This window comes from Notolabrus celidotus, chromosome 16, assembly GCF_009762535.1.
Source record: "Notolabrus celidotus isolate fNotCel1 chromosome 16, fNotCel1.pri, whole genome shotgun sequence".
NCBI classification, from domain to species: Eukaryota; Metazoa; Chordata; class Actinopteri; order Labriformes; family Labridae; genus Notolabrus; species Notolabrus celidotus.
Genome location: NC_048287.1, coordinates 7,289,060 through 7,303,118, shown reverse-complemented (window position 1 = coordinate 7,303,118; position 14,059 = coordinate 7,289,060). Strand labels below are relative to the sequence as shown.

The window sequence follows — 14,059 nt, the reverse complement described above, 5'->3', positions numbered from 1 at the left end:
AACAGAAGAAAAGTACTCACACACTGTTTGAAAACCACTTTGTCCCAGTGGCTGGATGTCCATAATGAACATCATCAGCATTCAAAGACCACTGAGGTGCAGTGGTGGACAAAGTACACGTCTTCATCACTTAAGTCAAAGTATAGATCCTCCTGGTCAAACATTACTCCAATACAAGTGAAAGTTGTTCAGTCAGGTAATTACTTGATATAAAGTCGTGGAGTACTTGCTTTTAAAAATACTGAAGTATTCAAAGTACTTTAAAAGTGCTTTTTCACAAAGCATGAGTGCAGTCAAGAATGCATGGGTATTCATTCTGCTCCGTTCTGTTTATCTAGAAAACATGATTTCATATCTACAAGGAATACCATGAAATATAAACTAAGTTACTACAAGCACAGACAAGTTTACAATGTTCCTCTGGAATCAAAGCAGTGTGTTAGCTCCAGACCTCCACATGCTTTCTCAGGTTAGATGCTGATGTTTTGGAGGCTGTGATGAAGTTTGTGTGGTAAACAGATCAGAGATTTACAACAATACAAACAATCATTCTTTATTTCAAAAACCTCAAACGTGGGTTTAAAATATGCAATGAAAACTTAAAATTGTTGGCCTGAAAATGATTTTGGATTTTTGTTTGATTTGGTTCCAAACTCCATCAAAGTAGTGATCTCAACTACCTGTATGAAGTTTGTTGTGTAAAGATCTGCATTTAATCTACGTTCAACCGAGGTAAGGCTACACCTTTGAGACAAACCAAACACAAGAACATGAACAGTTTACAGTCTTTGGGATCTGATTGTGAGTAACTAGAACAATGATAGAAATGTCTTTCAAATGTCGTAAAAGTACTAGATTTCAAGTATGTTTTTCTAAATAAACAAATTAAGGGAATGTACTTCTATGTATTCTTGACTGCATTTATGTGTTTTGAAAATACGTTTTGAGATTTTTTAAGAAGTACTTTGAATACTTAAGTATTTTTAAAATCAAGTACTTCAGTACTTTAACTCAAGTCATAATTTGACAGAACAACTTTCACTTGTATTGGAGTAATATTTGACCAGGAGGATCTATATTTAAGTAATGAAGCTGTGTACTTTGTCCACCACTGGTGATGAGTTAGACACATAGGTTAGGAACAATAACATGGGTTATTTATACAGTCTAAGTGATGATGTGAAGTAATTTAACTCTCAAGTACGCTGTAAACAAAATCTGTACAGTTATAGTCTGTACATAAATAGAGCCTGTCATGTTTGCAGGCTGTGAAATGAACCATGTCTGGATGAGTCCACTAGAGGGTGCTGTGAGCTTGATCATGGATGAAGGCGGCACAGATGATCTGATTGAGGTAGAGCTAAAGAGCAGAGGTCACACTGTCTGTTTGAGAGGCATACACAGAGGAGTGACACAAGGATGAATTAGTAAAAGGTGAAGAATACTGATGGATTCAGAGAGAGGGTGTGAATAACAGAGTCTTCAAACACTCTGGGACTTAAGGGTGTTCATTTTAACACAGGGTGGTAATAAGTAAATATATCAACAACTCTTTAGCTCAGTGATTCCTGAAGTGTGAGTGTGGGCCGTGACACCATGGCTGGATCTCAGTCAGCCAGCTCATGTTGCATTGATCAAAACTTTATTGCAGCAGCAGACCGTTTATGTTTGGTGTCCAGGCTCTGAATCTCATCGCTCCTTGCAGACTAAATAAACATGCAGAAATGATGGAGCGATGAGATGGGATCTTTCTCTCCTTTTCTTATTTGGTTGTTGCTCTCTGCCCTTGCCCCTTCATTCCTCTGTGAAGTGCTGATTCTGCACTTCTACCGTGTGTCTCTGTCTCAACTCTGGGCCCAATTCGTTAAACCACACCTTGACATTAAACCCCTTGTCGATGGATGCTGGGGCTGAAAGTTTGAATGCAGCACTGGCGCAGGGCAGCAGTTGCATTGGCAAAGCAGAGACAGAGACCTGATATCCTGCAGCTTAAACAGACCCCCCTGATTGGGAGAATATGTTGACAGGTGATTGTGAGAATGAGGCATGGTGATTTTCACACGTTTATAAATGTTGAAGGAGACGAAGAAAGTTGAAGAAAACGCAGGAACACATTTTACAGGCAGGTCAGGAGGGTTTGTTTATTCATTCTCACTGAGCAGCAAACTTTGGTCTTAAAATATGAAGCCCATGAGGAAGTGCTAAAAACTGCAGTTCATCGAGCGTTCAATTGAGGGTGGCTGAAGAAACACCAGAAACCACATACACACCAATTAATAAAAAGATGATCTTTACAGCGTTAATAAATATGTTTACAGCCTGGTTCATAAAACGGTTTGGGGCTGAATAGCTAATTTCTCCCTCGGCTCACACTATACGGGGGCGTGAATTTTTTCATAACTCTGTATTTTCGAAGAAATTAAACTTACCAGTTTTGCCCAAATAAGGACATGGCTGACTTGATTGACAGTTGGGCTGATAGTGAAAAGGCTAAACCCCGCCTCTTTACCTCAAACTAGCTCGGAGGAAGTTTGGTTGTGTTCAGCATTTCCAATATGGCACCCACCAATGATTGGCTTCAAAACTCAGCTAAAGACCCAGCTCTTTAGGAAGCACAATGCACTTAGCTAGACTGTTCTCCACTGTTGTCCCCAGTGGCAGATCATGTCTTCCAGCTACAGTTGACTCGCACTGTCCTTGTAGATGTTCCTTATTTTGAAAAAATAAAATAAAATCCTTACTTACTTTTGTGCATTGCCTTTACACTGCTTGGCAGTACCTGCACCCAAATTGACTTGAAGCACTTTGTTACTCGTACTGATCTTGTTTCCTCTTGTCTAGATCTTTGCTTGTGTTGTTCTTGTTCTCGTATGTACGTCGCTTTGGATAAAAGCGTCTGCTAAATGACATTGTAACATTGTAAAACAGCGCTTCAGGAACAGATGGGTGAAGTCACGGATACTACGTCCATTATTTATAGTCTATGATTCTCACTGAAGAACAAATCACAAATAAGACTCCTGTAAAAACTGTTCAAGTGGGTTTTAAGAAAACATTTCTACCTAACAAGGTTTCGTGATTGAGGCTCTGTGTACAGCGTCTGTTAAACTCTGCAATCACTGATTGACATAAAAGGAAAAATGTAGACATCAGTTCTGTCTCTGCCCTTTTCACAAGCATCTCTGTGGAGCTGTTTAATGAGCAGTCGAGGCTGCAGCGCTGTCCTCTGATGGTACTCTTCCCTGGCACTTCATTTCCATCATAGAGGAATATGGAGGCTCACACAGAGGCCTGGCTTACATAATTTAAGAGCGCAGTCTTTATGAGACGTTATTATCCTCTAAACTGACAGAACAGATGAGTGTTACAGCACAGCCTCTGAAGAGCGGGGTCATCCACACACTTCAGATAAGATCCTGCTCTTATTTGCATTAATGACAGTAGAACCAGCTGGTACATATTTTAATTTCTCTTTATTATATACACAGATAGAAAATGTTTGGCACATTTCTTTTTAAAGTACATTATATGCCTTCTTCTTAACATTTTATGGCTCTAGGACTCACCAGTTAGTATGATACATTAATAAATTCAAACCCAAAAGGCAATCTTGGCACTTCTTCACATTCATCAGGAAGCTCCTCTGCTAACCAGGATGAAGCAGGATCCTCGTGGGTCAGAGTCTGAAGTGATCCACGACCTTCTGCTGTGGGTTTCGTCACCGCTCGTGTTTGGGCATAATGTCCCCTCTGTCCACCACGGCCATACCAGGCCTGCTCAGCTCCTTGGTGGAAACGTCTGCGTAAAATTCAGCCACCACAGGACAGTGATCTGATGCCACCCCGCCCCACGACCAGTTGTCTGGTATCCAGGGGTTCGTCAACGCCTCCCGCACCACCATACAGTGACCTGCCAGGAAAGACGGATCTGTTATTACTCTGTTATTACAAAAAATAAATCATCTTGAGCCATCATTGACTGGCAACTTGCCTCACCCTCCAAAACCTGTATGATGTGCACCAGTCAGGTTTAGAGTAAATAATAGCACTTCGATAACCTTTGACACAGTTGGACATTGCTGTGAAAGGACTTGAAAACTACAGGACATCTACTCGTCTATTCGTCTTTATTAACTTAGACTTTGTATGAGATGTGCAACAGCATTGCTTATTTTTAACATGGTACTCATTTTGGATTTGTCTTGCATTTCCAAAGGATTAAATCATGACACTGTAACTGGAATTTGTCTAAAATGACTCAACAGGAGGAGCTGGAGATATTGAGATTTTTTAAAAGTATTTTTGGGGCTTTTCACACCTTTATTAATAGAAGGAGAGGACAGTGGATAGTGTAGGAAACTGAGAGAGAATGGGGGAATGACATGCGGAATAGGAGCCGAAGGCTGGATTCGAACACAGGCCACCTCTACATGGGCGTGCAACTTAACCAGTATGCCAAGTCTGCACCTGATATTGAGACTTTCAAACGTAATGTAAAAACATATTTATTCATTCTGGCTTTTAACAATTTTATTGCTTTACTTTTTACTTTTATATTGATTTTAAAGTTTTTTTTTTATTATTTCATTAATTTTAACTATTGTTTTTTTTATTTACCTACTCAGTTGTATTGATATTTTAAGCCTTCATTTTATTTTCAACTCTTATCCATATCCTTTTTTAATTTATTTATTTTAACTATTTATATTCTTAACCTTAATTTGATGCTTTAACGTATTTTAATTACACATATGTTACTGTTGTTGGTGTGCATTAGTCTCCATTTTAAAATCCATTTTTGTTTTTTAATATGTCTTGCCATTATTTATATTTCTGCTTCTTTCTTGTTTTTAATCGCTTTAAAGCACTTTGGGTTGCATTCGATTTGTATGAAAGGTGCTGTATAATAAAGCTTGATGATTGATTGAACAGTTAGGGCCTGTTTCCACTGACACCGTTTTATGCACTTGAAGCTTCTGTTTTCTATTCAAACCAATGCAGCCCAGTGTTCTCAGCATCAGCTGATTTCAGTCGCTATGCTCTCAGATGAAAACAGTTCAACCTTTGGAACACAGCTGAGCTCTTTAATGTCACCTCTTCATCACTGACCAATCACAATCAAGAAGGGCGGGACTTCTGATATCAACTTTATCAATAACAATGATTAAGGTCTGTACACACAGAAACTGACCACACTTGTATTGCCAGGTACAATTTCTAGGCCTCGAGTTGCTGCTGATAATACGACACAATTTCTATCAATTATTTTTACATTTTTACTTTAAAGTCGCAACTAAAGGAAGCAGAAGTGCGGGTAAATTTTGTACCTAAGCAGGTACATAATTTGTGTCCTAGAGGATACAGGCCCTTAGACTGGACTGCTTATCAATAACTTAAATACAGATTTAGCTCGACTCAGCTGACTCTGACTTGACTTGGATTAATCTTCAGTTCCCAATCTTGGAGCCCAGTGGCTTTCCTCTGATGGCCATGTATGCCTTTAGGAGCAATGGTCCACTTTTTTGAATTTCTGGTGTAGCCAGCAGTTAGCCATAAAATGAGAAGGCTTCTTTTTCAAGCACTGGATTGTTTACAGTCCAATGAGAAGCTTGAACTGGCACTACTGTATGTGTTCAGATTAAAAACAATGTCATTTCTTGTTTCATGACATCCTCTATTCATCTGTTGGTGAGTCTCAGCTTCACTGTAAATAGTAAGTTAGACAGAGGCTGCATGCTGGCTTATTTCAGCAGTATGAACCTGATACAGAAACTGATTTTCTGGTAATACATTGGTCTTAAGTTTGCAATATTTGTAAAAATTCAAGTTTTGTCTGGTCTGTACTCAAGATGCAGAAGAAAACAACTTTTTAAAGGTTTGTTTTGCTTCATCAATAATTTCTGATGTATTCCAAGGAGTCAGGAAATCTAAACACTGACTGTCTTTAGTGACACAGAATCAAGCTGCTTTGTGTCTCAGTGTAAATGTTTAATGTATCCGTTTCTAGAGATAAACACATCCTCAGATTGCTGCCTCTGGGACACCAGATGTCATTGGGATGGTTTGTGTTGTTTGCTTTGTCTTTGACTTCAGAATAAAACTTGACCCATCTGTAGGCTGAACTTGGACTTCACCTGATTTCTTTGAAAACTAAACTTGGATGACCCCTCTCAGTGCACCTACCGGAATATATTTTCTTCATGGAGCGACTCAGCCAGATGTTGTCCAGGCAGCGGGTGCCCTGCGGGGAGCGGGTACTGATGTTGGTGAACTGTGTGGATGGTATCAGAGCCCCAAGCTTTTCCTTCCTCAGTAAGTCTAGGTCTGAGCTCTGAGGAGGGCCGCCAAAGTCTCCCAGCACCACCAGCTCCTTCTCAGCTGCAGAGATAAGGACGACAGATTAGCGCGTCACCTTGGGGTCAGACAGGTGTTTGACTCTCACAGGTGTGCTCTGACAGACTGGCTGACCTTTGAGTGTTTCCTGGATGCTGGGGGAGAGACGCTGACTCTTGGCTTCATCTGTGTTGTGGTTCTTGCCGTTGGACTCTCCTGATGGAGCTGCGGCCTGCATGTGGACGTTCACCAGCGTCAGATCGTATGATCCAACCTGATGGGAAAAATCAATCAAGTCAGTGAACACAACTTTATTTTATTTTGATTTGAAAGCAACAAACAGGTCAGAAGATGCTAGAGAAACTACATCATAAAGATGTTTACACATTCAGTTAAATCTCTGCTTCATCAGGTCTGTCCATGAGATGACAGTTAGCTTGTTTTCTTTTACTAACTAATGAAAGCTCAGGGACCAGATGGTTTACAGTAATCTGATTGGATTAAAGCTACAGTACCAGATCAAATCTTCAAAATGGACTGCTCACAAAAAAAGATTAGTTTTTTTAAGGATCAAACCTCCAACTTTTAAGGAGATTGGTTTAACTTTGATCCAAAACATCAGGATTATCCTGAACCGAGCAGAGGGTTGGATTCAGTCTGGATTACATGAGCTAAATGAAAGACAACTCTTATGTCGGTAAAAAAAAAGAACATTATTACAATGATGCTGAAACTGCAAGACATTTTTGAAAACATGTTGGGCTCATATTGCTACAATGACAGAGAAGATAAAGAAGATGTAATTAGGTTAATTAGGTCTATTAGTTTGTGTAGAATGTGGCGCCCCCTTGTGGACAGTATGTAGCTGTCTCCTTGTTCAAAGCGCTGCTAGTTTCAGTTTGGTGATCCTTATTCATCTATACTGGATCAGGTTGATTCAAAGAGTTTTCCCCTGAAAAGTCAGAACAAAAGTAAGACCCTTTTGTTTTAATCCTGGATACAAAAAAAGTCGGATTTTCAGATCTGTATGATTTTGATCCATCTTTAATTTTTTGACAGACACGACCCAGGAGGTGAGGACAAACTTGACTGTGCTGACATCATGTCACTAACAGATGACGCACATTCCCAAACAGGTCTGCCTCGTTACACTGACGTTTTGTCATTTTTTAAAAAATATTAAAAAAGCCGACTCTATCCAAATGTCATCTGAGCTGCCACTCCTCAAACTTCATGTTCAACCTCAAAATGTCTTGAAACTTCTGTTAGAGAAATGTGTCTTCAGTGTTTCAGTCTTTACTTACAGAGAAGTGAGCCAGGAAGAGTCGAGGATGCGTATGATTCCCGTTGCCGTTGATGACCGGAGACTCAAGGACTGTGGCGTCCTTCAGCTCAACACCAGACGAACTGTCCCACAGAAAGCCGGAGTAGCTTGCTCCCTAAGAGAAGAGGATGATGGGAAATAGAGTCAGGTAATTCTTTTAGACGTTATTGTTTTCCCTTAAATGAAATACTTAGCCTCAGGAACAGAACAGTTTAAGAGATTATGAGTCAGTCTATAGGACAGGTATCTAGATTTGTGTTGACAACAATCTGCTGTAAAGATCGGCTTTTTTGAATTTGTATGCATGTGGTTTCCGGTTCTTCTGGAGCCAGCCTCAAGTGGACACTCGAGAAACTGCAGTTTTTAACAATTCCGCATTGGCCTCAATTCTCGCTGCCGGAGGTTGCCGCTTGGTTTTAACGCTAACTATACATGACTCCTCACGTAAGGACTGTTGATCAAGTGTGTTCAGATATTAAAAATACACACATTCATTGTAGTCTCATGGTACGTGGATTTCCTGATCCAGGCTTAATGGGATTATATTCCACAGAACTGTTTTAGCCTTGAGCTGACTCCGAGCCGGGTAGCAGCAGTTCACTGTGTCAGACCACTTTAAAAACTGTGATACATTATAGATGCAGGATCTGCTAACAAGGCTGTTTGAGTTACCACAGCGCTGTATGTTCAGCTCATTAAAGAGACCGTCTCATAACCATGACCTCTGACTGAGCTCTGTGGGAAACCACTCTTTAGCAGCAGTGAACTCTCATGATACAGAGAGTGAACACTGAGTACCACTGAATGAGATAATGCACAGGATGAAAAGAGCTTCTCAAGAGCAGTATGGGGAAGGATGAGTGGATAATGAGTGATGAAAACAACTGGAGTGGGGCATGGTGAGACAAAAAGCAAAGATTTAAATACTTTTACTGCACTCGAGTTATTGGATCAGATTTGATAGTTTTATTACAAAGCTTTGATTATTCACCCGTAAGACGCATGTCTATCAGTTCACCCCTATCAGTGTTTCAGGAGGAAACAACATGTTTTACTTTATCTGTCAGCTGGAGAATGCAGATCCACCGTTCCCACACTGAGACTATGGACTCTTACAAGAACCTGGTGTTCACCTGAACAATAAACAAATCTGGACTGACAAGACTAAGTGGTGTGCTGGAGTGGCAGCATCATGGCGGGAGAGACGAACACACAAACAAACTGGCCAAGAAGGCTAGCTCTGTTGTTGACCCAGAGGAGGTGGTGTGAGGCGAAAGGATAACGGCAAAAGTGTCATCTCTCATGGTCAATATTCTTACAATTGTGCAACATACGAGTTTCACCAAGTTTACATCGCAGCTCGTCCAGGTAAAATGTTATAAAACTCATCCTTGTATGAAACTGCTTCAATCTGTTATGGTCATCCAGAGGAGTAATTGTTGTCATGATCACTGGAAACTTCCTGCTTCGTAGTTGCCACAAACTCCCAACAGATGGTAAAAATGTCACTCTTTCTTTGCATGGCTGTGCTTGATGGTGTTTGTGAGTTTGATGTATTTTGCAGCGAGGTTTATCAGCACAGAGAGGGGACAATTTATCCTCAAATCAATGCATAATGTCTCATTTAAATACCAGCAAACAACACCAGAGAAACGCGATGTTATTTGTTTTGCAGCGCAGATTAGGGATCATTTAACACTTTGCGTGTGGCTCTGTGAATTAGACAGTGCCCTTTTGTCTCGTCTGCACAGATATTGCGAGTTAATGCTGCGTAATCCTTTTGTGAAGGCCCTCGGCAGTGTTGCCAACTTAGCGACTCTTTCAAAAAAGCCACTAGCGACAAATATAGCGACCTTTTTGGGTGTTGAATGGAGACTTTTGGAGACTGACGTGAAAGCATGTATTGTTGTACTCAACAAGCAGTGGATGCTGCTGTGAGTCCCTCCTAGCTGCATTCAGAGCAGGAGGCGTTCACCCCTCAGCATCCAGACTGCAAATGTATCACACATGCACGAAGACACCGCTGGCTGATACCGCCTACTGTTTCTTTTTGGTCTATTTAGATAGTTAATGTAGATTGTATACAATAAACATCTTGAAAATGTTATGGGTGATAAATGTCTTGATAATGATAATGTTTTACTTTGATTTGTTGTAGGCGCCTAAGTGTAGTTATAAACATATTTAGGATGTTTTTTAACCTCTTTTTGTCTCTCCCTGGAGGCTACTCCTCTCTCCTACAGTGTCCATTACAATTAAAATTATGCAAATTAAATGATGGCGTCATTTAGCTACTTCTAGCGACTTTTAGGACAGCCATTAGGTACTTTCCTCACTGAGGAGTTGGCAACACTGATTGTGAGTGAATGCTGCATCATCCTTTTGTTAAGGCCCTTGGTTTGCAAACTAAGTAGCTCCTGCTCCTACATTTTTTTCTGCACAATGTTGCGGGGAAAAAATAGAAAATGCAGAATGAATTGAAAAATAAGGCTACACTGGTGTTCCACATGGCTTAGAATTCAAACTATCACCTCTGTGGGAGGCAGCACTTTAAAAACTGCACATAAACAGCATGAGAAGAAGAAACACTTTGGATCTATGTGCTGTTTATCTTTCATACAAAACCCCTCAGGTGACCTCTCCTTTCCTGCAGCTGTTTTTTTTCTTTGAAAAGTTGTTTAGAGTAGAAAATCCAAAGTACAGAGTGCAACTCAGGTTGTAAAACAGAACAGAGCTTGTTTCAAGGACACTGAGTCAGTACGCAGGAGTTTTATTTATCTATTTTAGTTTTCAGCTTTTTGCCTTTATTGGAGAAGATAGACCTGACCAGGGGAGTTACAATGGGGATGATATGCACAAATAGTCACTGGTGTTTCAAGGACTTGGGGCGCCTGCTCCACTGACTGAGGTAAACCAACATCCCGTGTCATATTAAGACATTTTAAGACATTTCAAGATAGACATAACTTATCTTTACAGTGCATTTTAAAACCTCTCGTGCTTCCTAACAAATGTCAGAGTCAATATTTAGTGAAGAAGCCTCAAGGGAATATTCTAATTCACAAGAAACCGAAATAACCGAACACACTGCCTAGTTAGATAACTACATAAATTAAAGTTTGACAGTTTGGCTGTTACTTTAATATTTATTCCTTTTCTGCAACTATGCAAAAGCTGAACACGGTAAAGTCCTTCCTTGTTTTGAGGGTACATTTACTACTTGATAAAAGCAACTAAAAGGAGAGATCTGAAGTAGTTGCTGGAGTGTGCAGTCGGTTTTTCGGATATGAAACTTTCAAGTTGTAGCTGCTATCATAAGACTTTGACCCTGTGAATGGGGCACCTGCTCTTCCATGACTTCACAATTACTGCAACCATGAGAACAAAACCTAAAACATCGCCATAATGAGGATTGTCTGTTTAATTTCTTCTTGAGTAGACAGTAGTTTTTTTTTCTGTAAGTGAAACATGACATTTTTAAAATCTTATTCCCTTAAAACCTCATCTTGTACCATGCAGATATAATTTTCTAGCAGTTGGGACTGTCGGAGCATTTTAAAACCTCTTATTGTCGTGGCAAGTTTTATGATATCAGGAATAAACCTCTCATAAATTTAGGTTTAACAGTTTTAGGTATTTGAGGATCAGTATTTTAATATTTCCATCCCATCTGCCGTATAACAGCAAAAGGTGGTTACAGTAATAAAGCACTCATTCCCTCTGCCATGATATACAGTGTAAATGTACTCCTTGAAGTGTAATAAGAGAGATATCAGTTGGCTTTTGTACCTTGCTGGAGTGTGCTGTTGGTTTTTCGGACACAACACTTTTCCACAGTCCCCGTGAGCCTTTCCACCTCCGTACGCTGGCCAGGGTTCCTTGGTTTAACTCCACACAGAACTGCAACAACACAACACAGAGAGAGGAACATTTGTCAACAACATGCAGATTCAAAATGTGTTTACTGTAATTTATGTTTGGCAAAATCAGGAACAGCAACAAATCTGATGAAGAGTTCATTTACAATTCTGGTCCCAATAAATACCTGAAAATGAAAAACTCAAGGACTACGAAAAGTCAAATGTAAAGTCATACATTTAGAAGAAGCGCAAGGATGAAGTAGCAACATCTTTCGAATAAAGCTGCTAACGAAAGTTTGAAGAGCATCACCTCTGAGTGCTTTGCATTAAAAGCTGAAAGAAAAACCTGAATATTCAAATTACAAATTCAATTATTAGATGAAAAAACAAATCAGCACCCAGGGGCATCGGTTTGGCCAGGGGGTTATGTCACCACCCCATATTCAGAGGCTATAGTCCTCAAACAGGCGACCCAGGTTTGATTCCAACCCGTGGCCCCTTTCCTGAATGTCACTCCACACTCTCCTCTGGATTGCTGCTCTATCCCTTTCCCCATCCTCTTTAAAATAAAGGCATAAAAAGAAAAAGCCACAAAAATACAGCACCCAGTCAGCTAGCTAAATCAAATGGTTCTTTTGTGCCCGTCGCTGAAAATAACTAACAACCTTCCGGGCTTTCGAATTTTTGTAAATGTTAAATGGCCTGTATACAGCTCTTCCTAACATCTTCTGACCACTCAAAGCCCTTTTACATTTTATGTCACTTTCACACCACATTCACACACTGATGGCAGACTGATGTAAAGCCTCTGGAGACAGACTGGGGTTAAGTGTCTTGCACAAGGACACTCAGCATGTGGACGGCCAGGATCGAACTCCCAGCCTTCAGATTGAGAGACAAGTGTGCGTTTGATGTAACTTCTTTCCTCCTGAGACTCATCTCCACCCAACATCCCTCCTGATTCCACAGGGAAACTTGCGTGCTATGAGGGACATGTGTGAGAAAGTGACATTGGACATTCTCAGGGGCAGGGCTCCTCAAAATGAGAGAAATGTCTTGAGGTTTTCAGGAGTGCATCTCTGATAGAGGCTGATGTTTTGTGCTTTTGTAACTCTCTGTGGACGAGTTGTGATCATCTGATGTTGAGTCGAGATCTGGAGATAACAACTGACATTAACTCGCTTTACGAGGAAAACTGAGTGAATGAAATGTTTGGTTATGACGTAAACCTTAAACCAAAGGGCTGCTTTGTTAACTTTAAAAGCAGAAAATAAATGTTTGCGACCGTGTTACCAAGAAATAATGTAGTAAAATATTTATGCAGAGTCTTACCCGCTTTTTATTTTTAAAGCGTGTTAATTAGAATTACAGCAGCACACAGAGGAGCCTGGATCATCAGCCTGCAGGGGCACAGTACTAACATCTCCAGATGTTTATCTGATAATTAAAGTCTAACACAACTTTCTCTCTGCGTCTGATGAGTGTCTAATCTGTCTGAAACTCATGACAGAGCTCACTCAGACTGCTGTGCTTTATTTTAGCACTTGAGGGCAGATTAACCGGTCAGCAGCAAAAACATGTTTTGCTTAGCAGAAACAATACAGAGTTCAGTGAACTGGAATAGCCTCAGCCGATCTCAGAGAGGAAACTCTGGGAGAAAGAGGAAGCCTCCATGTCAACATTACTGAGAAGGTGATGTAATGTTTCAGAGAAACGGCTCCAATTGTGGAAATAAAAGAAGTAAAGAAGAGGAGGAAGGAAAGAAATGAAGGGAGCTGCAGAGAAGAACATGAAGGCTCAGGTTGCTGCTCTGTAAGACCTGCCACTGGATCTAAATTTAACCTGAGAGGCTCCCTGTGGGACGCCATGAGAGGCAGAGGAACCCCACCTAGTGCAGGAACGCATATTCATGACCTCTCCATTAGAGGCACACACCTAATAACAACTTATTATATAAACAGAGGCAGTAAAAAACATTATCCGTCAAGAGAAATGTGCACTACAAAAGAATAGATATCCTGCAGAAGCTGCAATCTGCTAGGGATATTTGCATATTCCTGTTCCATACTACAAAGATTATATAATACGCATATCTTATCCTTTAACACCATCAAATATCACAATTTGTATGGCCATCGTCTACCTGTCCTTTGATAACCCTGAGGTGCCTTGACTGTCAGTCAAGGCGCTTCGGGATAAAAATACCCTGTCACCTTTCAGTTACCATCAAGCGCAAACTAAACATAGATATTTTATGAGCTTTCCGGACACGAAGAAATAAACCTACAGAGCCTGCAGCTGTCATCAAAAAGCGCCTCCCTGTGAAAATAACTGGGGATTTCAACACTGATATTTAGTTAAAATCAGGTCTAGATGTCCAAAAACCTGATTTCAAACATTATTTCAACTTGATAAAATACAGTCATAACATATGTGTGTCAGAAACATAACTTTGTTTTGTAATGTTTTATAAATTGACTATTGAAGAGGTGAAAAAATGACTTAAAGATTCTTCTTCCAGCCGTGGTTTTATATGACAGAGT

General features: G+C 40.2%; 1 protein-coding gene across 2 annotated transcripts in view; it reads right to left on the bottom strand.

Annotated features, from left to right (window-relative positions):
- Positions 1–3,454: 3,454 nt before the first annotated feature.
- The window catches only part of eepd1 (endonuclease/exonuclease/phosphatase family domain containing 1), a 34,238-nt gene continuing 23,633 nt past the window's right edge, over positions 3,455–14,059 (bottom strand). For both annotated transcript variants that reach the window (XM_034705601.1, XM_034705602.1), the window contains exons 4-8: positions 11,446–11,556; positions 7,637–7,771; positions 6,468–6,606; positions 6,183–6,377; positions 3,455–3,909 (exon numbers count right to left, since the gene is read on the bottom strand). In XM_034705601.1, coding sequence (XP_034561492.1) covers positions 3,719–3,909; positions 6,183–6,377; positions 6,468–6,606; positions 7,637–7,771; positions 11,446–11,556 — 771 coding nt within the window. In that variant the 3' untranslated portion in view covers positions 3,455–3,718. The remainder of the gene's footprint in view (positions 3,910–6,182; positions 6,378–6,467; positions 6,607–7,636; positions 7,772–11,445; positions 11,557–14,059) is intronic.